Raw genomic sequence first — 27901 nt, forward strand, 5'->3', positions numbered from 1 at the left:
GGCGGGACAGGCCGCGCAGGCCAGAGTTTCCGCAGAAGCTGGGGCGAGCTCCTGAAGGACGCTGCGGGGGCCCCGCGCCGCCGGGCCGGGCCGGGCCGCTGCTGCGGGGCTCCAGGCCCGGGGCAGGTGGCGGGGGTGTGGGGCGAGTTCCCGTGCCAGGCGCTGGAAGCCTGGCACCGGGCGGAGGCGGGGGCGTGGGGGTGGGAGTGCGGTTCGTCGCGACCCAGGGCCCCCAGCCTTTCCTCCCCCAGACATCCGTCACCTTCCCAGGCCAGCTGTGTTCCTGTTCCCTTTCCGTGGGGTCACTACTCGCCCCAGCCCGTGAGAACTAATTTCGCTCCTCCAGGAGGAATCCTAGACGTCTCCCTCTAGTTGGCCTTTTGAAAAACAGGAAAGTCAGAAACTGGCTCTTTGGAGCCCTTAAAGAGTTTAGGAACTCATTAGGTCTTAAGGAATTTCCCTGGGACTCAGTTTTCTTGTGCGTAATCAGATACCCAACAGGGGCCCTTAGATTTGACGATTCGATGAATACTTTTTAACTTACTCCTAAACCTAGCATGATTTTTTTTTTCTCCATTTCACGGATCCTCTGCCCCCCCCCTCCCCCGCCGTGTGTTCAGAGAGCGCAAACGTTCTATCATGGGTTCCCTAGAGTTGAGACTTCCTCAGCAAATTCTGTATTCTGTGCTAAAGCAGGTGGAAGAGTATCCCGAAAGGACGGAATTTTCCGTCATTTTTCCAGTGCTGGTTACCCAGGGTGAAAGTTTTAGCCCTGCACTTTGATGTCCGCATTTGAGTTTATGACAAATGTTGCACATGCCCTCTCTTGGTTGTTTTTACAGTAATTGACCCAGAACTCATTTCAGGAAAAGAACTTCCTTCAAAATGGCAAAATAATGAAAGAGGAATTTGAACATTTTATTTTTGGATGGAAATCTGAGAATGAAAAGAGCGATTAATCCCAGCCATGTGGTGAAACCAGGAATTTGAAGAAAATGGAAATGTTGACATTTTTGTGGACGTGTGTTTTTCTACCCCTCATAAGAGGGCACAGTCTTTTCACCTGTGAACCAATTACTGTTCCCAGATGTATGAAAATGGCCTACAACATGACATTTTTCCCTAATTTGATGAGGCATTATGACCAGAGTACAGCTGCTGTGAAAATGGAGGTGAGTATTTCTTCATACATTTATAGAGAAATAGTTTATGTTCTGCTCTGGAATAAACTATAAATGTGACTTTTTTTTTTAAAACATAGTAAGGGATTTTCTTTAAGTTGTACACAACTTCATCTTTTGAATACATCCTTTTGAAAATTAATTTCCCCTCCTAAATTATGTTTTGTGTAGTTTTGTGGCCCTTGTTAGTGGATTAGCTTAAGGTAGGGTTTATTTTACATGCATTGTAGTGATGATTTTGAAATATCTTGCACCTGGCAAATATTTTGCTTCCTTCCTGAATCAATTATGGTAGTTCCTCTGGAAATGTGAATTCTGAATTTTTCCTAATTCATTGAACATACATCCCATATTGCCTGGACTAAAAGTGCTTGAATTACATCCATATATTTTCATAAGTAGTTGTAATGTTCACCTGGCACAGTATTTCTGAAATAAATCAATTACTGGAAGATTTGGGGGCTGTAGTGTTTGGCTAAAAAGTGACTTTTTTTTTTTTTTAAGCGCAGCACTTAAGTACTCGTTGTAAGATACCTGTTGAAAGAAACCACGGATCTGGGGAGGATCCTCGCAGATAGACACTAAAGATTGCCTTAGGTGCCTCGGTTACCTGCCTCTGGTGTAGAGATAGGCAGATTGCCAGGGATGTGTGGGAAGAAAGAATTACTTGTAGAGACGGGAGCCTGCCCTCCTGTACAGATCTGTGAGGTTGACAAGTCTCATGAAGGAAAGAAGACAAATATTTTTGTAGTTTTTCTCCAGAAGAAGTGTCCGGGGATGGTAAAGGCTTTTTTCCCTCAGAATGTTGCTAAGAGATGCAACTCCTACAATTTTAATATAGGCACTGATTTAAAAAGTGATTAGATTTGGTTTTGTGCATTCAAAAGTCTTCCACCGTAGTTTAGTTGAAGAGTTTTTTGACTACCTCATTGGTAGATTCAGGTCTCAATACAGAGCTTTTAAATATTATGTAGATGTACTTTAAAAGGATAATACAAATTACATTATGGTAATCTTTCTGTGGTTTTTCAGACCAATGGAAAATATCATTTTGAACACTGAGCAGATGATGCAGTGATGCTTTCATTGATTAATCAGACCATTTTGATAGTTTAATCTGATCAAAATAAAGTACGTAATAGTGACTTCAAGGAATAATTATATCATTCATATTTTCTCTGATAACATGTTTTATAAGTCACGTCTTATAGAGTTCTTAAAAATGTTTTTGTTCTGAAATCTGATTTCTTTTCTGTATAGTAGCTACATACGTTTGAATAACATTGGCCTTACAAAGCCGCATCGTTTGGAGTTCATTATCATACAGTACCTTTGAAGAGAGGGGGGAGGTGCATCCCTGCTATTAAATCCTATAATTTCAAGATAATAAGAGCTACTTTTTGTTCCACATGTCTTTTTAAAACCAATTGTTTCTGATTAAAAGAAAAAGTTTTTTATTTATCTAGCTTCTGTTCTTTCCCAGGTAGTTTTGTGTCTGGACATTATGGAGCAGGCATTTTTGCTCTCACCACCTTCATTTGGTTGCTAACGCCCACAGCCTCATTATATATATAATCTTCCCCATACGCTAAGCTTTCTCATAGACTTTACTGTTTTTTCTATAAATCACACTTCAGTAAATTTAAGGATATAAGAGAAGGAAGTCATCAAGAAGTTGTTTAATCTACAAAAGAAGAAAGGGAAAGTAATATCAACCCTCGTCAGACTGTAAATCCCAGTGTATTCTTTTTTTTTTTTTTTGGTCTGTGATATAGTACCTTTACTATTCCCCCATCTTTATTTGTCCTTAGCCAGTGACATTCTCTTAGTTCTTATGATGAATGCCACAATCCTACAATTTGAGAGTTGTGACACTAAATATCAGGCATAGTTTCTTAATCTCTTCTCAGAATGAGATAATGTTTTAAAATTGAATTAAGATGAGTAACATTACAAAGGAAACCAATTATATTGAAATGTACTTCTGTTTATAGCCCAGGTTAAGAACCCCTGAACCCTTCATCATATAGGTGAAGAAACTGAAGCTCAGAGAAGTTGTGATTTGTCTGAGGCCTGAGCACTAGAATCTGACAGACTCTTTTCTGTCAACAAGGACCATAATGTCATCTCTAAGTGGTTTTTTTTTTAGCCTTTGACCTTGTTGGATAAAGAAGAAAATATTTCTTAAGATTCAGAATGTTAATTTTGGTCTTTTGCTTCTTTGCAAATTTCATTTCTATAAAAATTAAACTGGGAATTTTGGTTTTCTTTTTTTTTTCTTTTTAACCTCTCTTCAGACCTACCTCTCTGTCTCCTTCTCATCTGTGCTGTGAATACAAAGTCTCCCCACAGTTTTCACCAATTGCTCCTCCCTGGTGGTGTCAAAGTGATTTTATTAAAACGCAAATGCACACCGTCCACTTTGGGGGTAATATTCTTCACCTTTCCCCAGAGCTAGAAGAACAGATCTGACTCTAGCATGCTACCCAAGGTTCTTCATATGGGACCCTGCCTTCCTGTCCAGCTTCCCCTCTTGTCCCTTCAGAAGTTACACACTCTGCTTCAGCCAAACTGACCTGTTGGTAGAACTCACATCCATATTGCTCTGTCTCACTTCTGTACCTTTGTACACCTTGTATCCATTGCTTCCTAGGCTCTCTACCTACCCTTCACCTGCTCCGTTTCTGCAGGACTCTGTGCTCGGTGAAGCCTTCTTTGACCTTTCCCCCAAGCATATGTAACTCAGTTTCTACACTCTGTTAGCACTTAAAATATACAATGGTTCTTACGCTTATTATGCTGTGTTGCAGTTATTGATGTGGCTCTCACTAGATTGCAAAGGTGCTGGGAGTAAGGATGGTGTTTATTCATTGTTTTCCTAACGCTGAGTACAGTGCCTTGGAGCCCCGTAGATGCACAGTAAAAGCTGAAAAAAGAAAACGGTGGTGTTTCCTGTTCTAGGAAATCAGCAAAGAGAATTTTCACTCCAAACCTATACCTTCCACCTCTATTGTCTGCAGTATCCAAGTGAAAGAAACGCTGATATTTTTAGGTGGTTTGCATATCTCCCACTTTGGTTCTACCTGAGCCTAGTTCTAATGAAGGGTATTAGTTGACATCCTCTATATTCTTCCCCATATTAGCATGATACATGTTTCTTAGCATTTATTTAAAGAATCTTATTTTGGGGGCACCTGGGTGGCTCAGTCATTTAAGACCTGATTCTTGGTTTCAGCTCAGGTCATGATCTCAGGGTCCTGGGATAGAGCCCCATGCAGGGCTCCCTGCTCAGCAGGGAGTCTACTTGTCTCCCCCCTCTCCGCCCCTTCCCCTGCTCACCCTGTCTCTCAAATAAATAAATAAATCTTTAAAAAAAGATTTTTCTCTTTAACCATTTATATTTATATGGAGTGAAAGAATTTCATCCTTTGATTGGTGCATTGTATTATAAACCACATAGTTTTTTTTCAAACATTGTACTATAGTCTAGTCAAATACTAAATCATAACTGCATATAGCCTAGCTTTTACTAAAAAAAAAAAAGGCGTTTTATAACTTCTCTAAAGAACAGATTGGATTTTACACTTCCAACCCAGCTGCCTTCGGTTCCTGCTGGCCCCTGTTGAATTTCCAGTGTTCGCTATGAGTTAGTGTTAGGATGAGGGGCTGTAGAATTATCAGCTGACTATGGCAACCAGTTGTACTTTCTTAGCTACCAAGAATTCCGTATGTCTACACATCTATCTCACTCCTCTTTTACGCCTTAGTTTTCATTTTGTTGAGGGCTATCCTGTTTTATAGTCCTAGAATCTATAGCATCTGTTGTCATTGCTCACCTGTGATTACAGGAGATGGTTTAGAGCAGTGGCTCTCAAAGTTCAGTTCATAGACCAGCAGCCTGTGAGCTTGTTAAAAATGCACATTCATGGACCCCGTCCCAACCTAATGAATCATGATCTGTGATCAAACACAGGAGGCTGCGTTTGAACAAGCTGTCAAAGTGTTTCTTACGAATGTTAAAGTTTGAGACCCATTGGTTTAGAGCAAGGGATGCAAATTTTCTGAAAGGAACAAATATTTTTGGCTTTGCAAACCATACAGGCTCTGTCACAGCTATTCCACTCTGCAATTGTAGCAAAACAGCCATAAACAATATGTAAACAAACGAGTGTGGATGTGTTCTCAGTAAAACTTTATTTGCCAAAACAGGCAGTGGGCTGTTTTTTGGCCCACAGGCTGTAGTTTGCTGGACCTGGCTTTAGGTATTTGAAAGTGTTCTTAAGGATTATACACACAGAGTATGTCATAAGTAACCATTATTGTTCATTCTTGTCAATATGTTGCCTGAGCTATATATTATTTACTTTCCACATAAATTTTTCTTAGGCCAAATTTATCACAGACACTGACTGGGATATTCTAGTTCTTCAGTCTTGTTTCAGAGATTGCTTGAAATGGGGGACTTCAATTTTTTTCTTTTATTATCTGAAGCTGAAGTCATTTGTATTTCAAAGAGTTAATTTACAATTCTGAATAGTAACTTGGCTTGGTAATGAAAAGGATGTTGTACAGCCTAACTCTCCCAAGTAGAAAAACAAATGGCTGCTGGCTTTCCATTGTGTTCCTTTCTGTTTCATATCGAGAGCATTGTTTCCCAAATTCTGAGGTTGATGTCCCTTGAGAGACTGATTTCATCCAGAAAGAGCTGAGACTGATCTTGGGAAAATGGAAACAGGAATATTGTATTTTTCTTTTTGAATTGCCTTCGTTGAGGTCTAGGCAAAAGCAAAGTCATGTATTGTGTTTGGAACAGCATGTGGTCGTGCCACTTTTGAACAGTCTAAAGGGAAGTAAGCCAAAAAACCCCCTTTCCTTTCCACCTGTTCACATGCACCACTAAAATGTCTCTCTATCCAATTAAAAATAAAGGAGTGGAGAAAAACTGTATAAACAAACTTCTCAGGAAAAAAAACCTATTTCTGCTGGGCAGTAGTTTTGTAAACATTTTCACTTTCCTGCTTTTAGAAGAGCCTAGTGGACCCCTTCATTTCCTCTTTATTTACTCTTATATCCCCATATGGAAGGAAAGAAAATGTTTAGTGTGACTAACTTCTGTTTTTCAGGAAAGACTTTCTGAAAATAGCTGTAACTATTCTGAAAGTAAGTTGTTGAGTCATTCAAAATGAAACAGATATGAAATGTGTTCCAAGTCAGTGTGTGTATAGTGGCTACTGTTGTGTTTTAAATGTAGAACTCACAGACTTACCTTCCTTTGTGATGCTGTGTTACGGTAGTGATGTAGGAAAGTTGTTAGGGTTCAGAGCTGTGGGCCAAGAAAGAATTCTTGAGATGTCTTTGATGGAAAAGGTGGTTTTATTAAAGCATGAGGACAGGACCCGTGGGCAGAAAGAGCTGCACTGGGGTCCTGAGGTCCCATTATATACTTTCAAGTTGAGAGGGGGTTAGGGATAGCCTAAGCCTCCCAGGTATTTTGGAAACCAGGTTTCCAGGATCCTGAGGGGGCTAGCTGTTGTTAGGAAAAGGTCATTTATTACTGTTCAATAAAAACTCAGTCATGAGACTCTTCAGATGTATATCAGCAGGTCATATGCTTGGAGGATGATTGCCAACATGTATCTTGGAGTGGGTAGAGAAAAGGAAGTTTCCAAAGAAGTTTTTATATGTTAAAGTAGACTTACAGGATCCTGGGGGTCAGGCTAAGATTGCCTTTTGCCCTTAGCAAAGTATTAACGTTGAGGCAGCTAATTTCCTGGAGGAATGTCACTCTGCCTGTTTCAAGGACTTGTCAGTGGGCTGTAAGTAGTAAGGAAATTTAATTTTTCTTTTACCGTTGTTTCCCACGTCAGTAGTAAGAAGGTACCATGACTATTTCTGCGTCTGCAGAATCAGACGTATATGTGAACAGAGAACAGTACTTCTCCTGGGAAGCTCTGCTGATAGGCACACCTTACAGGGCCATTCCTTGATGTTGAACAGTCTAGGACATTACTCGTTATGCCTTCAGGAGAGCTTGTCCAAAAAGAGACATAGTTCTTTCAGACTGTGAGAGGACTGTTGTGTTGTTGTTATTTCCTTTCCTTGAGAATGTGACCTGTAGATAATGAAGCCTTATTATTCTGGTTTGTATATTTGTCATGTATTCATTCATTAATATTTGTTGTATACCTAAATGTGTAGTTTCCCAGGAATTAGAGTTTTTCCCAGTTACAGGTTTTAAATTAAAAAGTTGACTCTTCACTGGAAAGATTCTTCTATAGTTTCAACCAGTTATTGTGTATTTTTGTCTAATTTCCAAAATAAACAATCTTTTGGAGAAATAATTTAAAATTTGTAATGCTGCCTGCTAAGAACTAAAAATAAGTATTCCATTGTGGAAATAATGCAAATTCTTGTTTTTTTTCTCTTGTATTCCAGGCTCTGGAATACTTGTATTATTTAATACTTATATTATTTAATAATTATTTAATAACACTTGTAATAATAATACTCGTGTTATTTAAAGAAGCTCACTTGTCTGATATTGGTCATGTTCATGAAAATAAGTGACAAGGTTTGCATCACTTTCTTTTTTTTTTTTTTTTTAAAANAAGATTTTATTTATTTATTCGACAGAGATAGAGACAGCCAGCGAGAGAGGGAACACAAGCAGGGGGAGTGGGAGAGGAAGAAGCAGGCTCACAGCAGAGGAGCCCGATGCGGGACTCGATCCCATAATGCCCGGATCACGCCCTGAGCCGAAGGCAGACGCTTAACCGCCGTGCCACCCAGGCGCCCCTGCATCACTTTCTCATATAGTTTCTGTTAACATTCTCATAGAATTTACTTGAGATCTCTGTAGCCACTTTAACAGTATTTACTCTGTGAGGTATAAACATATAAGAACCCCTTTAGGGATGCCTGGGTGGCTCAGTCGGTTAAGCGTCTGCCTTCAGCTCAGGTCATGAACCCGGGTCCTGGGATCGAGTCCCGCACCAGGCAACCTGCTCGGTGGGCAGTGTGCTTCTCCCTCTCCACCACTTGTGCTCTCACGCACGCTCTCTCTCTCTCTCTCAAATAAATAAATAAAATCTTAAAAAAAAAAATAAGGACCCCTTTAGATCTTTAGTGACTCTGTTATCTAACTAAGGCCTATCACTTTTTTTGTCTCATTTTTTAGACTTCTTCACTTTCCGCCAATTTTCATTACCATCACTAGAAGTTGACTTTGTTTTGGTGCTTTTTTAAAATAAGGAATAAAGCTTTTATCACTTCTTGAGAATTACTGTGTGTGTCCCCATGAGTAGGAAGCACAGATCCAGAGCTGAGATTCAGATGTTTCGCAGCACTCAGTCTTGTTCGGTAGTAAAGTGCTGCTTCCTTGCTTCCATGTGGGATTCGTGTTTCAGCAAAGTGACAAATGCTATACATCCTCTGTCTTTTAGTTTAGTACTAAGGGAGTCAAGGCACAGAACCACTCTGCTTCGGGGTAACTTTATATATTTTTAAAAAATCAAAATATCTTTCTTCTTTTGATCACTCTCTAGTAGAATTCTAACCCAGACTGCCTCTTCAGGCTCCTACAGTGCCAGCAGATCCAGGCTTACATTATGATGCCTTCCGTTGTCAAGTCATCGCGTGGGAAGCTAGCGGGTGTGTTTTAAGGAAAAGATGGAAATAGGGCAGAAGCAGGCATTCTGAGAGTGTACGCATACTCGTGCTGCTTTCCCATGTCTTTAGTACCTGTCAGGCCACTTGAAGCTGGAGTGCTATTGAGTCCACCTGAAGTCGTGAGTAGGTGAGTCAGCTAAGACCCAGGTCGTGAGAGGTGGCTTCAGGTGGTTATGTGTAGCTGTCCCATAGTTGTGTCTAGTCTTTACCAGGAACTATTAGCAAAACCATTGTTTATTTAAGGTTAATCTCCTCATTGGAATATATCTGTGGCAGCTTTATGTCCTACATATGGGGGCCAGTGTGCTGTCCTATGAAGCAACGATATGATTAGAGTCTCCGATGTAGAAATTGAGGCACAGAGCTGAAGAGGTGATGTTACTCTAACGTGGTGCTTCTCAAATTTGGTGTGCATGAGAACCATCTGAAGGGCCTGTTAAAACATAGATCATCGCCCCCACCTGGAGAATTCCTGAGTCTGTAGGTCTGGGGTTGGATGGAGAGTTTGCATTGCTAACACGTTCCCTCCGGATGCTGCTGAGACTTACTCAGGGACCACTCTGAGAACCACTGCACTAAGACAAGTTGGGAAAGATGTGTTGCCATCCTTCCTAGATGAGAGTAAATGGCTTTTGGAAGCAACAAGTGTTGACCAGATTAGCACTGGCCTGCATATGAGGTGCCAAGGCGGTACTGATTTGCTCCAATAGAGACCACGTCTGGAAAAGCATCTTAGCCATTTGATTAAGGTTGCTTGAGACAATCTATTAATAACATATTTGGTTGTGCTGGAAAGTTAAAATGGACAGGTGCTAAGAATTACACTATGTTTTCAGTGGTGTTATTAGCCTCTGGAAGTGCCCCCCTTGGCTTGTAGTATTGCTTTTGATGTTCTACCATGGTAGAGAGAGATTTCTAATGGTTTTCATTTGGCCCCTTCTACCATAATAATGTTTATCCAGGAAGCTGTGTGGTGATCGTGCTATTGCTAAATACAGCTATTTGAAGTATGCCTGGACTTGGGAAATTACAATAGGTTGGGGTTGGGGTCCCACCAAGCCCCTGTCATGAGCCCATTTATCATCTGACCTCCAGAAGCCCAGTTTCTGAAACTAGCACATTGAATCTAGAATGAATACACCCATATCAGTGTATCAGCCCTGTCTAAAATTCTGTTCTTTACTCCTTAATCCAGCATACTCAGAAACCAATATAGTGAACAGTGTCTTACAAGTAATGTATATTCCTCTTTTCCAGATTTGATTTTAACTTGACCCTCCCAGGGCATGCTGGGGTAGAACTCTGCTTACAGGCGGAGACACTGAAGAGTGGTTGGGATGTGGTATGAGGCTATTTATTTTCTTCTAATAAAGTAAATCTTTCAGATGAGGAGCACCTGCCCCAACAGACAAGGGACAAGGGTCTGCTTTGAGGTATTCAGGTTCAGAGAGCACTGTGTGAGTACTCTGAGCCTTGTCTTGTACCCCTGCTTCAGGTCCGCGGCTCCCGCTGCTTCCAGATCACAGTATCTCTCGCACTCTTTTGTGAAAGGGAAGCAAAATTTAACTGATATAATTTGGCAGCCTGCAGGATCAAACTGTGTATTTGGTTTTCAATCCTTGTATTTCATTCTACTCCTTGAACCAAGAATTGAGGGATGCCAGTTTGTCACTCTTTCCTAAACTAAACAGTGCCGCTAGAAGCACTCACCTCAGCCCACAGTCCTTGAATACCTCATGCTTTCCATACGATTTTTGACTTCTCTGGCTGCAGACACTCAGCCTTACCTTTACGGGGCATGTCATTCAAAGACATTCTGGGAATCTAAGTGATTACAAGGATAATGCAGTTAGCTAGTTTTCTGCTATATACCATGGGTTGCCAGAGTGTTCACTGCTTTTGGCCCCACTTAGGCCAGAACACCAGTTCTAGGATTCCTCCTGTTTCACTGAGGTCATTTACAACCCATTCTTCATATAATTGCTGTACCAGTCAGTTTTCTTGGTTGCAAACAATAGAAACCAACTTTGACTAACTTAAGCAGAAAATGGATGGATATTGGGTAGCTCCTTGAATCACTGGGGAGACTGGAGAGCCAGGTTCAGAATAGAGAGAGGAGTAAAGGGAACCAGGACACAGCTAAGATCATGCCATAGAATCAGTCTGTCACGAGTGCCAAGGACACTTGACACTTCCTAGACCATTGTCCCTGGATACTTACTTTGACTCTGTGGGCTTTATCGATGCCTTAAATAATCTGACTGGATCGGTTCTTTCACACAGCCTTCTCCCCAAGAATCACAATCCTTGGAGCACCCAAATGGCCACGCTTAGATTATGTGCCTCTGTGTTCATTGGCAGGTTGCACCCCTGCATCTCTCCCTATGCTCCTGTAGCATCTCACCTACTTTGGGATTCCCAAATAGGGCTGCTGGGCTGACGGAAATGATAAGCATTCACTCCAGAGCTCAGCGCAAGACAGGATTACCTATGAAGGAGAAATTTCACTGGAGTACCTACAGTTGTTTTGAAATTTATGTCCAGCTCTGCTACTCAAGTCTTTGTTACCTTCTTCATAAACTTTTTGAGTCATAAAATGTCCTTAGATATTATCCGGCAGTTCATCACTCTCATTTCACTGACGGATGGTCTGAGGCTCCAACACAGGAAGTGATCTGCCCGCAGTGACACTAGTGGTTAGTTATGGCACCATTGGAGCCGGAAGTAGAACGCTGGCATTTTTTCTGACACAGTATTATATAAAATACTTTGCATGTTTGATTCTTACTATCTCTTTATCATAACGTGACTCTGGTTATATTTTAGAATGGAGGCATCAGTTGCCCTCTTAATTGTGCTCTTCTTCCTCACCCCTGCTAGTAGTAATAGTAACTACCACAGGATTTCTTCCAGGAGCTAACCATTTCCTTAAGGAGGCTACCTTTTATTTCTCTGAGTGTTAAGACTATCATCAACTGGACTGTTTTAGTTACTATTGAATAGTAGAATCTCAAAAGCATTGATATTTGATGTTGTGGTTAGTTACTGGATGAGTTTCTGAGCCTTCTTTGAGAATGAAACCTGAAAAGGAGAAATTGACGAGTGAGACTGTGAAGGCCCTGGGTTACTTCAGAGACTTGAAGGAGGTATGTCACCAAGGGGGGAAGAAAGGGAGCAGACTGATGAGACTAGGAAGTTTGAATCTTTGCTCAGTTCACATATTTACACGGCACTTGTCCTGCTAAATAGAAATACTAGTTTACTAATATGATAGAATTCAGAATGTAGTATTATGGACATAAGTAATGTCACAATGAGCCAAGCCCATAGTTTTCCATTTCAGGGTTTGGTTTCTGAGAAACTCAGGACATTTTGTGGAAAACCATAAGCTATTCCTATCAAGTTTTTTGGTTCAAATGACTGGGGAAATATACTCATTCTGTTTGTTCTGTTTTCACCCGATTGGGATGAGTTCAGTAACAGGCTGACTACCCATTATTTGAAGTGCTCTTATTTGTTCTATAATTATCTGTTTAAAAAAACCACCTCCATCAGGAGGTACGTGTATCATCTGAAATGTGATAAACACAGTTTGAGGTTTTATACTCTTTGATTATGTGTCCTGTGAACATTTATCTTTCAAACTGAAGACTTTTGTTTCATGTATAAGTTTACCTGCCCTCTTTTGATATCTGTTTTCCCTTTCATCCTTATTGGCCTTCTTGCCCGTCTTGTGTTTTGGGGAAGGGTAGTTTTCAGAGAGAGTTGGGTGATAGCATAGTGTCAGGGTTAAAGAGGACATACTCTGGAGTCGGATGGATCCAAGTTCACATCCTGGTTGCCACTTACTACTTAGGACACTCCATGAAAGTTGCTCATAGAGCCTTGGTGTCCTCATCTGCAGGGTGGAGATAAGAATATCCCTCGCACAGGATTGTTGTAAAAGAATTGGCACGTGAAGGGGCGCCTGGGTGGCACAGCGGTTAAGCGTCTGCCTTCGGCTCAGGGCGTGATCCCAGCGTTATGGGATCGAGCCCCACATCAGGCTCCTCCGCTATGAGCCTGCTTCTTCCTCTCCCACTCCCCCCTGCTTGTGTTCCCTCTCTCGCTGGCTGTCTCTATCTCTGTCAAATAAATAAATAAAATCTTTAAAATAAAAAAAAAAAGAATTGGCACGTGAAAAACCACAGTGCCTAGTTTATGGCAAGTGCAACTCTGATTTATTATCAGTACCTCTAGTGTTGGTAAAAGTAGCATTAGGCAGAAGTAAGGGTGCTGAAATTCTAATTCAGATTAGATTTGGGGATTTCACTAACAACTTCAATAAGCAGTTGGATTCTGTTTTCTCACTTTGAACCTGAAGGTCTGGATTAGGTCAGTGGTTTTCAGACTATGATCTCTGGAAGTGCTTTGAGGTCACTGGCCGGGAAGGGGAGCAGTGAGAGGTCTCTCCGAGAGAGGGCTTCCCTTTCAGCCGGAGCAGCTGTGCTTTTATTTATTTAATATATTGGGCTTCTTTGTAATCTCTTATTTAAAGAAAATCTTCCTTGGTAAAATACACACACACAAATTTAGAAAGTAATAGACTGAGAAGTCCACTCAAGTCCCTTCCAAGTCTAAAATTCTTCTTGTCAATCAGTTTGCAGCAGAACTTGGAAGTCCACACTTGATCTGACCTGAAGACATGTTTTATTTGTCCCGTACCTTATTTTAAATGTTTATATTAAAGTGCCAAAGTTAAAAATTTGGAGATTTTACATAAAAATCTAGATTCTGTTTTCTCGTGACATGTGGATATATCTGACAAGCCTGTGCCCCCATTTTCAAAGAGCAGTCTGCCGGGGTCAAATGGCAGCTGCCCCCAGCTGTTCCTGCTGTCTTGTCCCCTCTGAATTTACCAACCTGGCCTCTGGAGGTATTTAAGGCTTCAACATCTGATCTATTGTCTGCTCGTTGCATGCACCCCAACATTATTGGATTAACCAGTACTGGCATTCTAGGAGAATTAAGCAAAGGATGGGACTTGCCATAAATTTGCCCTGTAAGGAAGTTATTTTAACATAGCAAAAAGACATGTGTCACTTTCATTCTGCCTGCCCTTAAACTGGACAGTAAAGCATTCTTAAATGCTGACCATCTGTTTACCCTAGCTATTACTGAATGACTCCTGAGTTAGCATTAAACACAGTGTATTTTCGTTCTTTCCACCATAGGGCCTGATTAACAGACACTCAAAAATTTTAGGAACGAGGCTTGTTTGGACAGTAAATAAGGAAATAAATGCTACTAGTTGCCCGTGCTTCTCCTTCCCTTCAGCTTCAGAGTGGATACTCACACGGTCTGGGCATTCTCCCGCTTAGGATAGAGAAAACGGAGAGAAGTTCTCTGCTGTCTTTCTCTAACAAGCTCCTGTGAGGCAGCAAGGGGTCAGTTTCAGCATCATTCATGTAAGGGCGATATGGTCCGCCACCTGCGGAGGCCCTGTTTTGCCCAGTCTCTTTGCCCCCTCAGGACAGGGTGAACTCTCCACTGGTCCAACGTCCTTGAAAGCTCTTGCTCTCTAATTGTTGGGTGTGGGTTCTGTATGTGCCCTTTAAATCAGGCTTGTTAATTGTAGTGCTGTAATCACATCTCATATTTACTTATTAATTTTTTCTATGTTTGTCCTTTCATTTACCAGGAAATATGCATTGAAATTTCCCATTAAGATCATGGAATTCTACATTTCTCCTTGAAGTTTCATTGGTTTTTACTTTATATATTTTATGCTACTTTATCAGGTGTATACAGTGCTCAGCAATGCATTTTAAAGTGTATCTGTTGCAGTTTCTCCAGAATCTGAATGTTTTTTGGTAGGAGATACTTAGTTCGTCACACTCCTAGAAAGTCCTCATTCTTTTTTCTTTCATTTCTTACATTCCTTCGGTTGCTCGGTATCGTGTCACATTTTTATTTTATTTTTTAAATTTTAATTCCAGTGTAGTAATTCTGTAGTGTTATATTGGTTTCAGGTGTACAAGGTAGTGATCCAGCAATTCAGTATATTACTCAGCGCTCATCAAGATAAGTGCACTCTTTAATCCTCATCACCTGTTTCACCCATCCCCCAACGCACCTCTTTTCTAATAACCATCTGTTCTGTGTAGTTAAGAGTCTGGGTTTTTTGTGGGGGGGGGTCTTTTTTTTTTCTTTCTTTATTCCTTTGTTTTGTTTCTTAAATTCCACATATGAGTAAAATTATATGGTATTTGTCTTTCACTGACGGGCTTATTTTGTTTAGCCTTATACTCTCTAGTTCCATCCATGTTGTTGCAAATGGCAAGATTTCATTTATTTTTATGGCTGAAAAATATTCCATTAGGTACTTACCACATCTTTATCCATTCATCTATCGATGGACACTTAGGCTGTTTCCATAATTTGGCTATTGTAAGTAATGCTGCAGTAAACAAAGGGGTGCATATATCCCTTCAGATTAGTGTTTTTGTATTCTTTGGTTAAATACCCAGTAGTACAATTACTGGATCATAGTGTAGTTTCGTTTTTTATTTTTTGAGAAACCTCCATACTGTCTTCCACCATGACTGCACCAGTTTGCATTCCTACCAACAGTGCAAGAGGGTTCCATTTTCTCCACATCTTCACCAACACTTGTTCTTTCTTGTGTGTTTAATTTTAGCCATTCTGACAGGTGTGAGGTGATATCTCACTGTGGTTTTGATTTGTATTTCCCTGATGGTAAATGATGTTGAGCATCTTTTCATGTGGCTGTTGGCCTTCTGTATGTCGTCTTTGGAGAAATGTCCGTTCATGTCTTCTGCCCATTTCTTGATTGGATTATTTGGTTTTTTTGGTGTTGAGTTGTATCAGTTGTTTTATATATTTTGGATACTAATCCTTTATTGGATACATCATTTGCAAGTATATTGTCCCATTCAGTAGGTTACCTTTTAGTTTTGTTGATTATTTCCTTTGCTGTGTAGAAGCTTTTTATTTTGATGTAGTCCCAATAGTTTACCTTTGCTTTTATTTCTTTTGCCTCAAGAGACATATCTAGAAAGATGTTGTTATAGCTGATGTCAGAGAAATTACTGCCTGTGCTCTCTTCTAGGATTTTCATGGTTTCAGGTCTCACATTTTAGTTCTTTCATCCATTTTGACTTTATTTTTGTTTGGTATAAGGAAGTGGTTCAGTTTCATTCTTTTGCATGTAGCTGTCCAGTTTTGCTAACACCATTTGTTAAAGAAACTGTATTTTCCCCATTATATATTCTTGCCTTTTTTGTCAAAGATTAATTGACCTTATAATTATGGGTTTATTTTTGGGCTTTCTTTTCTTTTCCATTGATCTATGTGTCTATTTTTGTGCCAGTATCATACTGTTTTGAATAGTACAGCTTTGTAATATAGCCTGAAGTCTGGAATTGTGATACCTCCAGTTTTGTTTTCTTTTTCAAGATTGCTTTGGTTATTCAGGGTCTTCTGTGGTTCCATACAAATTTTAGAATTATTTGTTTTAGGTCTGTGAAGAATGCTATTTGATTGGGATTGCATTAACTGTGTAGATTGCTTTGGGTAGTATAGACATTTTAACAGTATTTGTTCTTCCAATCCACAAACATGGAATATCTTTCCATTTGTTTGTGTCATCTTCAATTTTTTTCACCTGCGTTTTACAGTTTTCAGAGTACAGGTCTCTCATTTCTTTGGTTAAGTTCATTCCTAGGTATTTTATTATTTTTGGTGAAATTGGATGGGATTATTTTCTTAACTTCTCTTTCTACTGCTTCATTAACAGTGTATAGAAATGCAACGGATTTCTGTACGTTGATTTTGTATCCTGCGACCTTGCTGAATTCATTTAGCAGTTCTAGTAGTTTTTTGGTGGAGTCTTTAGGATCTCCTATGTATAATGTCATGTTATCTGCAAATAGTGAAAATTTTACTTCTTCCTTACCAGTTTGAATGCCTTTCATTTCTTTTTGTTTTCTGAGTGCTGTGGCTAGGACTTCCAGTACTATGTTGAATAATAGTGCTGAGAGTGGACATTCTTGTCTTGTTCCTGACCTCAGGGGAAAAATTCTCAGTTTTTCCCCATTGAGTATGATGTTAGCTCTCAGTTTTTGATATAAGACCTTTATTATGTCGATGTATATTCCCTCTAAACCTACTTTGTTGAAGGTTTTTACCACGAATGGATGTTGTACTTTGTCAAATGCTTTTTCTGCATCTATTGAAATGATCATATGGTTTTTATCATTTCTCTTATTGATGTGATGCATCATGTTGATTGATTTGTGAATATTGAACCACCCCAGCATCCAGGAATACATCCCACTTGAGCGCGGTGAATGATCTTTTTAATGTATTATTGGATTTGATTCACTAATATTTTGTTGAGGATTTTTGCGTCTATATTCATCAAAAATATTGACCTGTAGTTGTCCTTTTTTTTTTTTTTTTTTTTTTTTTTTTTTTTTTTTTTTGNGTTTATTTGAGATTTTTCTTGCTTCTTGAGGTAGGCCACTATTGCTATAAACTTTCCTCTTAGAATGACTTTTGCTGCATCTCAGAGATTTTGGAACATTGTGTTTTCATTTTCATTTCTGTCCATGTAAATTTTTATTTCTTCTTTGATTTCTTGGTTGATCCATATGTTGCTTAGTAGCATGTTATTTAATGTGTATGTGTTTTTTCCAGACTTTTTCTTGTGGTTGCTTTCTAGTTTCATAGCATTGTGGTCAGAAAAGATGCTTTGTATGACTTTGATCTTTTTGAATTGGTTGAGACTTGCTTTGTGGCCTAATACATGATCTGTTCTGGAGAATATTTCGTGTGCACTTGAAAAGAATATATATCCTGCTGTCTTAGGAAGGACTGTTCTGAATATATCTGTATCATTCAAAGTTACTGTTTCCTTGTAGATTTTCTGTTTGAGTGATCTGTCCATTGATGTAACTGGGGTGTTAAAGTCTCCTACTGTTATTGTATTACTATTCATTAGTTCCTTTATGTTTGTTATTAACTGTTTTATGTAGTTGAGTGCTCCCATGTTGGGTGCATAAATATTTACAATTGTTATATCTTCTTGTTGGATTGTCCCTTTTATGATAATATAGTGTCCTTCTGTGTCTTTTGTTACAGTCTCTGTTTTAAAGTCTATTTTGTCCAGTACAAGTACGTTATGCCACAACTTTCTTTTTACATCTGTTTGCATGATAAATGCTTTTCCATCCCTTCACTTTCAATCTGCCTGTGTCTTTAGGTTAGAAATTAGTCTCTCATAGGCAGCATATAGATGGGTCTTGTTTTTTTATTCATTCCATCCCCCTATGTCTTTTGATTGGAGTTTTAGTTCATTTACATTCAAAGTAATTAATGATAGATATGTATTTATTGATATTTGGTTACTTGTGTGGTTGNCACTGTTTCCTTGTAGATTTTCTGTTTGAGTGATCTGTCCATTTGATGTAACTGGGGTGTTAAAGTCTCCTACTGTTATTGTATTACTATTGATTAGTTCCTTTATGTTTGTTATTAACTGTTTTATGTAGTTGAGTGCTCCCATGTTGGGTGCATAAATATTTACAATTGTTATATCTTCTTGTTGGATTGTCCCTTTTATGATAATATAGTGTCCTTCTGTGTCTTTTGTTACAGTCTCTGTTTTAAAGTCTATTTTGTCCAGTACAAGTACGTTATGCCACAACTTTCTTTTTACATCTGTTTGCATGATAAATGCTTTTCCATCCCTTCACTTTCAATCTGCCTGTGTCTTTAGGTTAGAAATTAGTCTCTCATAGGCAGCATATAGATGGGTCTTGTTTTTTTATTCATTCCATCCCCCTATGTCTTTTGATTGGAGTTTTAGTTCATTTACATTCAAAGTAATTAATGATAGATATGTATTTATTGATATTTGGTTACTTGTGTGGTTGTTTTTATAGTTCTTCTCTGTTTCTTCTCTTGCTCTCTTCTCTCATGGTTTGCTGGCTTTCTTTAGCGATATACTTGGATTCCTTTTCTTTGTTTTTTATATACCTATTACTGTTTTTTAATTGTGGTTACCATCACGTTTGTATATAACATCTTCTGTATATATCAGTCTATATTAAGTTGATGGTCACCTGAGTTTGAACCCATTCTTTACTCTCTCCCCTGCTGTGTTTTATGTATATGGAGTCATATTTTATATTCTTTTAATTTGTGAGTCCCTTGACTGATTTTTACAGAAATTTTACTGCTTTTGTGGTTCCTACTTTTTTTACTTATGGTCTTTCCTTTCCACTCAGAGAGTCCCCTTTACCATTTCTTGTTGGGTTTGTGTAGTGGTCATGAACTCCCTTAACTTTTGTTGTCTGGGAAACTATTTATCTCTCCTTCTATTCTGAATGATAGCCTTGCTGGATAGATTATTCTTGGCTGCAGATTTTTTTTCCTTTCAGCATTTTGACTATATCATGCCACCGCCTTCTGCCTGCAAAGTTTCTGCTGAAAAGTCTGCTGATGGCCTTATGGGGTGTCCCCTTGTATGTAAATGTCTTCTTTTCTCTTGATGCTTTTAAAATTTTTCTCTTTATCACTACTTTTTGCCATTTTATTTACTATGTATGTTGGTTTGGACTTCCTAGGGTTGATCTTGTTGGGGGATTTATGTTTTCCTGGATCTGGTTATCTATTTCCTTCCTCAGATTAGAAAGTTTTCAGCTGTTACTTATTCAAATAAATTTTCTGCCCCCTTTTCCCTCTCTTCTTCTGGGATCCCTGTAATGAGAATGTTATGCTTGATGAAGTTGCAGGGTTTCCTAAGTCTGTTCTCATTTTGCATAATTTTTTTTCTCTCACCTGCCCAGATTGATTACTTTCCGTTACTCTGTCCTCAAGGTTGCTAATTCATTTTTTGCTTTCTCTAGCTTACTATTTATTCCATCTAGTGTATTTTTTTTTAAGCAGGGTCCATGCCCAGCCAGAAGCCCAATGTGTGACTTGGACTCACGAACCTGAGATGCAGACCTGAGCCGAAAATCAAGAGTTGGACACTTAACTGACTGAACCACTCAGGCACCTCTCTCTAGTATATTTTTTATTTCATTTATTGTTTCCTTTATCTTTGATTGGCTCTTTTTATCTCTTTTTTTAAGAGTCTCACTGAGGTCTTCCACTCTTTACTCAAGTCCAGTGAGTATCTTTATGATCATTACTTTAAATTCTCTATCAGACACATTACTTATCTCTTTTTTGCTTAGGCCTCTTGCTATGGTTTTGTCCTGTTCTTTTATTTGTTACATATTCCTCTGTCTCCTCATTTTGTCTAACTCTCTGTGTCTGTTCTGTGTGTTAGGAAAGTCAGCTATGTTTCCCACTCTTGAGAGTAACGGCCTTGTGAAGAAGAGGTCCTGTAGTGCCCTGCAGTAGCAGTGCCCCCTGTTCACCAGAACCTGGTGCTTCAGGGGTGTCTCCTATGTGTATTGCATGCTGTGTGTTGGCTCTTCTGCACTGGCTCTCTTTGTCTGTTGTAGGCAGTGTTTGGTCCATGTGTTGTTAGTAGGCCAGTCTGGGGCCACCGTGGGCTTGTGTTTACTCAGACCAGGCATTTGCCTGAGTTACTCTAGCACCAAACTGAAGGGTGATTTCCCTGTGTTGTCCCCAGAGAAGCTTTTATTGGTTGGTGGGCCTGTAATCAGACAAACTGTCTGCCCCCAGCCTGCTGCTGGGATTGTCCGACTGGGGTGTGTGGCTATCTTCCCCTCACCCAAGGGCAGGAGTCACTTTGGAGTGGTGCCAGCTCCTGTCATGCCTGCTTGGACAATGCTCAGCTTGTGGCTCTAGTTGGAATAGGCTCCAACCAAGAGCTATTGGAGGGGGCAGGACCCACAGTGTCCACAAGGTTTATGCTGGTTGAGGGGAGCTGCCATTGCAGTGTGTGGCTGGTGCAGCTGCTGGTGTAGGGCCTGCAGTTTTAACAAGGCATGCTGGTCTTCAGTGGGACCCACCACCACTGGAGGATTGAGGCTTCACAAAGCACAGGGGTTGGGAGACAAGGTGTTGGCAGGGTGCGCCAGTGTTCTGGGGAGAGGACACTCAATGCTGGGACTGAGGCAAGCTTGGCTGGAGGGGGCGGATCCCCTAAAAGGGTAGGTGGTGGTATAAGCAAGTTAGGTAGTGAGTGTCAGCTCTGGGCTAGTTCCCAAAAGTGGCCATGTGTTTGTGCTGGTGGCGGGAAAGGGAAATGGTGCCTGCCAGCTCCTTTGTTCCTGGGGGAGTCCACCAGGGATCTCTATCCCTTGGGGACACACTCTGAAATTAGTAAATAACCCTCCCATATGCCCCAGGCTGCTGCCTCTATGCTGTACCTCCATGGGTTGTTTGTAGTGCTTTTCTCTTTAAGGTTGGGGACTCAGCTGGCTCTCCCAGAAACCAGCCTGCTGATTTTTAAAATCCTAGGCTTTAAGTTCCACTGGTTGTGAGAACTCACAAATTCAGCCCCTCTAGTTTTAAAAGCCAAATGTTATGGTACTTCATCTTCCCCATGCAGGCTCCCCTGTGTGATAGTCTTTCTCTCCCCTCTCCACATCCATGGCTCCCTCCTTTCCAAGGACTGCCAGGGTTCATTTAGATCTGACAACATCTCCACCCTCCTTACCCTCGTCAGTGTGACCTCCTCTCCACCTTTAGTTATGAAGTTGGCTCCGCCAGTCTTTGGGTTGTTTTCTGGGTTTTTTACACTGATGTGAGCATTGTCTAGTTCTATCTGTGGGCCAAGGTGAGCTTAGGGTCCTCCCATTTCACCATTTTACCAGATACTCCACCTCCATTCCTTTTTATCTTTCAGAAATGTCTCAGTGTTTATAGTTCATTGATAAGACCTTTTCCTAGTTTTTCACAGCTATAGATTTTCTTTTTTTTAATCCTTAAACCTTTTTTTCCCATTTCAATGACATTTGGAGAAGAAGAGGATGTTAATATGTAAATTCAGTGCATTCCTCTTGAATCAGAATTTTTTTTTTAAAGATTTTATTTATTTATTTGACAGAGATAGAGACAGCCAGCGAGAGAGGGAACACAAGCAGGGGGAGTGGAAGAGGAAGAAGCAGGCTCATAGCGGAGGAGCCTGATGTGGGGCTCGATCCCATAACGCCGGGATCACGCCCTGAGCCGAAGGCAGACGCTTAACCGCTGTGCCACCCAGGCGCCCCGTGAATCAGAATTTTCATCTTCTCTTACTCTATATGTTCTCTTTGGGCACTTTCATTCACATATTTCAATTACCATTTTCATAATGATCCAAATCTATGTTCTTTACCTAAAGTCTCTTACTTGCAGAGCTCTTAACTGTCTGCATGTCTCATGGGCCCTTCAAACTGTCCATCAACAGGTGAATGGATAAACCAATTATGGTATAACCACACAATGAAATACTACTTAGCCATTAAAAAGAATGAACTGTTGATGCACGGAACAACATGAATGAATCTCAAAATAATGATGCCAAAGGAAAGAAACCAGACAAAAAAGAATATATGTTGTACGATTCCATTTATGTAAAACTCTAGAAAACACCACTCTATAATGACAGAAAGCATATCAATGGCTGCCAGGGGAGGTTATTGACTTGGGGTGGGGGTAGGACGTGAGAGGGGAGATAGGAGAGAGGGATTACAAAGAGACAAGAGGAAACTTTTCATGATGATGGATATATTTAGTTCCTTGATTGTGATAATGGTTTCAAAACCCATCAAAGCTTATACTTTATACATGTTCAATTTATCATATGCCAACTATACCTAAATAAAGCTGGAAGAAAACCCTCAGTATTAAAGGCTTTTAACAGAAAAACAACAGTTCCTGCCCACTTTTCTCTATCCCCATCCCAATCCTCCTCCCCAAAGGCAGACACTTTGAACTCTTTCAAGCCTCTTCTGTTACATAGGCCATGTTCTAATGTGCTTACTCTGTTACTTATTGATCTTCCATTTAGGACAGTGAAAAAAATAGACAAAATCCCTTTCCCTCATGGAATTTACATTCTAGTAGTAAAGGCAGAAATTAGGAAACAAACTAGTATATAATGAAATGCCAGACAGTGATAAGGACCATAAAGAAATACAAAACAGAATAATGGAACAGAGAATGGAAGGACAATTTTTTACATAGGGTGGGCAGGGAATGCTTCTCTGAAGTGACAGTTATGCAGAGACCCAAATGAATGAGGACACAAGCCATGTGACTATGTGGAGGAAGAGTGTTCTAGGCAAAGGGAATAACAAATGCAAAGATTCTGAAGCAAAAATACACATGGAATGATGAGAAGCAAAAGGCCAATTTGGTGGCACTGGAATGAATAAGAGAAAGCATGGTAGGAAATGAGGAAAAGGCTGGTAGGAAAGTGGATTTGTAGCCAGGGTCTAGAAAATTTAAGGCTTCATAGGACTTGGTAAGGACTCTGGAATTTATTCTAATGGAGTTTTTTGAACAAGGACAACTTACATTTTAAAGAATCACATTGGTTGGAGGGGGGATCTGAATGGAAATTGTCAGATTTGCAAGAATGTTAAGTAGTGAGATGATTGGGAAGCTATTTCAGTTGTCTAGGTGAAAGATTTAGTGGCATAGACATAGTAACTTAGTAATAGTGAGAAATGAGTTGATTTGAAATGTATCTTGCAGGGAGAACCAACAGGATTTGCTCCTGGATTGAATATGGGGTGAGAGAAAGAGAGGAGTAAAAGCTGAATCTTTAGATTCGTGTCCAGAGAACTTGGTGATGGTGGCACCACCTAACTGAGATGGGGAAGACTGAGGGATTGTTTGGGAGATAGGGTGCAGTGGGATTGAGGTATGTTTTGGACATACTGGGTTTGAGAGGCATGTGGACAGCTTAGTGGAATTCTCCAGGAAGCAGGTGGTCATCAAGTAGAGGGTTCACAGGAGAGATGGGGCCAGAGATAACTTTGGGAATCCTTCATGTACAGTTGGTATTTAATGCCATAGTTCTGGATGAGTTTCCCCTGGGGAGTGAGTATAGATAAGGTAGAGGTCTGAGGATGGAACTCTCAAGTACTCCAATATTTAGAATTGGGAAACGGAAGAGGATCAGAAAAAGAACAGCAATGAGATAGGTAGAAATCCAGGAGAATTTGTATTCTAGAAGCCAGTTGAAAAAAGTGTTTCACAAGGAAGGCAGGATCCACTGTATAAAATATTGTTAAGAGTTTAATAGCATGAGGACTTAGAATTGACTATTGGATTTGACAATATGGAGTTTATTGGTGGCTCTGACAAGCAGTTTCACTGAAGTGTGAGGACAATTGGAGGGAGGCTCAAGAGGGAATGGGAAGAGCAGAATTAGAGAAAGTAAAGACAACTATTTTGAGGAGTGTTTCTATAAAGGGGAACAGAAAAATGGAATAATGGCTGGATGGGGATTGGGATATGGAGTCAAGGAAAGGTATTATTGTTTTGTTTTGTTTATGATGGGTGATAATAGAACAAGTTTGTTTGATGGGATAATCACTGTAGCATAGGGTTTGGAATTAGAGGGGTTGGAAGAGAGAAGAATATGAGAGAGATCTCTGTAAAATAAAATTGACTGGGGGCTCCTGGGTGGCACAGTTGGTTAAGCGTCCAGCTCTTAATTTCAGCTCAGGTCATGATCTCAGAGTTATGAGATTGGGGCCCACGTTGGGCTTTGCACTCAGCATGGAGTCTGCTTAAGACTCTCTTTCTCCCTCTACCCCTCCCCCAGCTCACACTCTCTCTGTCAAATAAATAAATCTGAAAAAAGAAAAGAAAATTGACTGAAGTTTTAGCCCAGAAATGTTTTAATAGTAAGATTGCAAAGCGATGCCACCTTTTTCAGTTTGTAAGCTAGTACCCTTCTGTTCTGGAAAATGTTCTTATATTCTTTATTTGATTATCATCCATACCTCATTTTCTCTGTTCTTTCTGGAACTCCTTTAGTCATGTGTTGGACACTTGGACTGATCCTCTGATTGGGAGGATTTTCTCTCTGATTGTCCATCTCTTCCCTCAGCTTTATCTTTTAATCCTTCTGTAGAGGTTTTTTTTTTTATTTGAGCTATCTTATTAATTTTCCATAGCATCCTACACCTTTTAAACGGATGCAGTAACTTCTCATTTACAATAGTAAGGTTTTTGTTTGTTCTGTGATTTTTTTCTTCTGTTCCCTGCATAATCTCTGTTTCCTCCAAATATTCAGTTATCTCCTTGCTTGCTTTGGTCACATTTTGATGTGGGTGGCTTTCTTCAAATGTCTGATGACCCTTAGCTACCCATTTTTATTTGTGCAGGGCCCTAAAAAGCTGTGTTTGCAAGAATGGGGCTTGTTACCTGTGGGCTTCATTGTAGGGTGAGCTCAAGTTCGACTGGCTTTTTCATTGTCAGTGTATCTCTTCGAGACTGTTGAGTTTTTTCGAAGAATGGGGGTGGTAGGTATATGCCTGAACAGAACAGGAACAGGGAGATGAAGGCTTCATGTTTCTGTAGGTAGACTGCTATTCAGTCCCTCTCTTTTCTCTTCATGCATTATCTCTGTCCTGTGCTTGATGCCCCAAGTGCAGAACATCTCCAGCTCCGTTTCTCCTGGAAACAACCCTGGTAGAATGAAGTAATCATCTGGGCTGGGTTAGGGTGAGAGTAGCCTTTTGTGCTACTTGGACCTCAGAGAACAGACTCTCGGGTTATTTAGAGCACATCAGCTCATTGTCATCTGAATCTCTCCGCTCCTTCTTCATAGTCCACCCTGTGTCCCATTAAGCCACTTTCCACTCCTCTAATAGCTTTCCATATTGGAAAGCCTGGGGCTTTCTTTTTTGTTGTTTTTGTCATTGGAAAAGTCAGATATGCTAATGTGATCTCTTCTGTTCACTTACTAATGGGTTAGTGCCTTTTTCCCCCTTTATTATAATTTAGTGAGGAAGCATGAGGAGGGAAAGGGGGTAAACATACGTGGTTAATGTGCCAGGTTTACCCAGAACCCATCTGCACTCTCTACAGTGTAATCATCACAATAACTGACATTTATTGAGTGCTTACTACATGCCAGACACTGTTTGAAGTGCTTTACGTTTATTAACTCTGTACTCGTAACAATCTTATGCAACAGGTACTATTATTATTGCCATTTTACAGATGAAGAAACTAAGGCACAGAAACGTTAACTCGACAGACAGAGTTACACAGCCAGTAAGTGAGGGACTAGCATTCCAACTCAGCTGTCAGACTTTAGAGATACTTCCTGCTTTTAAAGCTCTCCAAAAGTATTTCATTCCTTAATTTCAAAAATCCAGACAACTTAGCATGCCATTCCTGTTCTCCAGGATCAGGCCCAGCGTACCTCTCCAATCTCACTTCTCTCTACTCTGCCCTTAACACCACCTCTTTGACCTCATATTCTAGCCACGCTGAGCTTGCCCTGCATGGACAAGGTTCTAGTGATCCTCACGCCTTTTTCATGCTCTTCCTCTGCCCCAAACATTCTTTCGTTCTCTAGAATGCTCAGTACAGTGTTAGGGTATTCCATTATATATTTATAAATTGAATATTTGCATAATTTATTTTACCTAGCAATCAACTCATGCTTTTGATTTGATTTAGCATGTCTTCTTGAAAAATGTATAGTTGAATAAAATAATAATGTTCCATGCGTATGAAGGGTTCATAAGTCTAACAGACTAACTGAAATTATCTCCTTAAAATGTGATTGTATTGAGGGGCACCTGGCTGGCTTAGTCAGTAGAGCATATGAGTCTTGATCTCGGGTCATGAGTTCAAACCCCATGTTGGGCATAGAGATTAGTTAAAAAATAAATTAATAAATAAAAGTGAAAAAATTTGTATTGAGAGTGAGACGTTCTTTTGGAGTGTAAATGAAAAGGTATATACTTTAAATATTAAATGAATTCCATTCATTTGTTATTAAAATGTTTTCTCACCTCATCTTGCTGTTTTTCTTAATAGCCTTTTCTTCCTCTTGCAAATTTGGAATGTTCACCAAACATCGAAACTTTCCTTTGCAAAGCTTTTGTACCAGCCTGCACAGAACAGATTAATGTGGTTCCACCTTGTCGTAACTTTTGTGAGAAAGTATATTCTGATTGCAAAAAATTAATTGACACCTTTGGTATGCGATGGCCTGAGGAACTTGAATGTGACAGGTAAATTATGTTTTCAACTGAAAGCTACCAAAACTGAAAGCTATCTTTTAATGTTGCTATTAGTTTTCTAGAATGTTTGTAAGAGGCTTTCATTATTTAATTCAACAAATGTTTATTGCACACTTAACATATGCCAGCCACTGTGGTGATAGTGTTTTGGACACAGTGGTGAGCAGAAACAGATTTGCAGTGGGAACTTATAGTGGGGTGGGAGGAACAGGTAGTAATCAAATAATTATAATAATAAATGTAAAATCATATCCATACTAGATACAACAAAGGAGAAGTACACAGTTCTCCGAGAACATGAAGGGTGCCTTTGACCCAAACTGGGGGGAAATGAACTTATTATCAATTCACTGACCTTTTTGCACATTGACCTTGATTCATTACTTCTGTCTCCTATTCTCTAGATATTGGGGGGATTGCAATTTGAAATATTCTGCTGATATAATGAGACCCCACGTGATAAAGCTGGGAAGCTGTGTTTATCTTTTTGTGTCTTTATCTGTAGACTAAGGTATAGAAGCTTTGTGGAAATCGTATACTTCTGGCAGATAATTGTTTTCAGGAACAATTGAGAATATATAGTAAAGTAGAGGACGCTCATACCTTATGAGTTTCTATAGAAAAGTTTCTATAGAAACTTTTACATAAACAAGGAATCATGCATAAGAATACTGATTGTCGGGGCGCCTGGGTGGCACAGCGGTTAAGCGTCTGCCTTCGGCTCAGGGCGTGATCCCGGCGTTANCAAACAAGGAATCATGCATAAGAATACTGATTGTCGGGGCGCCTGGGTGGCACAGCGGTTGAGCGTCTGCCTTCGGCTCAGGGCGTGATCCCGGCATTATGGGATCGAGCCCCACACCAGGC

General features: G+C 40.0%; 1 protein-coding gene across 3 annotated transcripts in view; it reads left to right on the plus strand.

The window, feature by feature from the left end:
* The first annotated feature begins 821 nt into the window (after positions 1 to 821).
* Positions 822 to 27901, plus strand: part of FZD6 (frizzled class receptor 6) — a 35845-nt gene continuing 8765 nt past the window's right edge. Inside the window, exons 1-3 of one of the 3 annotated variants that reach the window (XM_034668410.1) lie at positions 1042 to 1172; positions 19991 to 20027; positions 26829 to 27025. In XM_034668410.1, coding sequence (XP_034524301.1) covers positions 26994 to 27025 — 32 coding nt within the window. In that variant the 5' untranslated portion in view covers positions 1042 to 1172; positions 19991 to 20027; positions 26829 to 26993. Of the gene's footprint in view, positions 1173 to 19990; positions 20028 to 26828; positions 27026 to 27901 lie in introns of all 3 variants that reach the window. The other 2 variants (XM_002930800.4, XM_034668411.1) reach the window with 2 other exon arrangements.

Source organism: Ailuropoda melanoleuca, chromosome 9 (assembly GCF_002007445.2).
Source record: "Ailuropoda melanoleuca isolate Jingjing chromosome 9, ASM200744v2, whole genome shotgun sequence".
In the NCBI taxonomy this organism is placed as follows: Eukaryota; Metazoa; Chordata; class Mammalia; order Carnivora; family Ursidae; genus Ailuropoda; species Ailuropoda melanoleuca.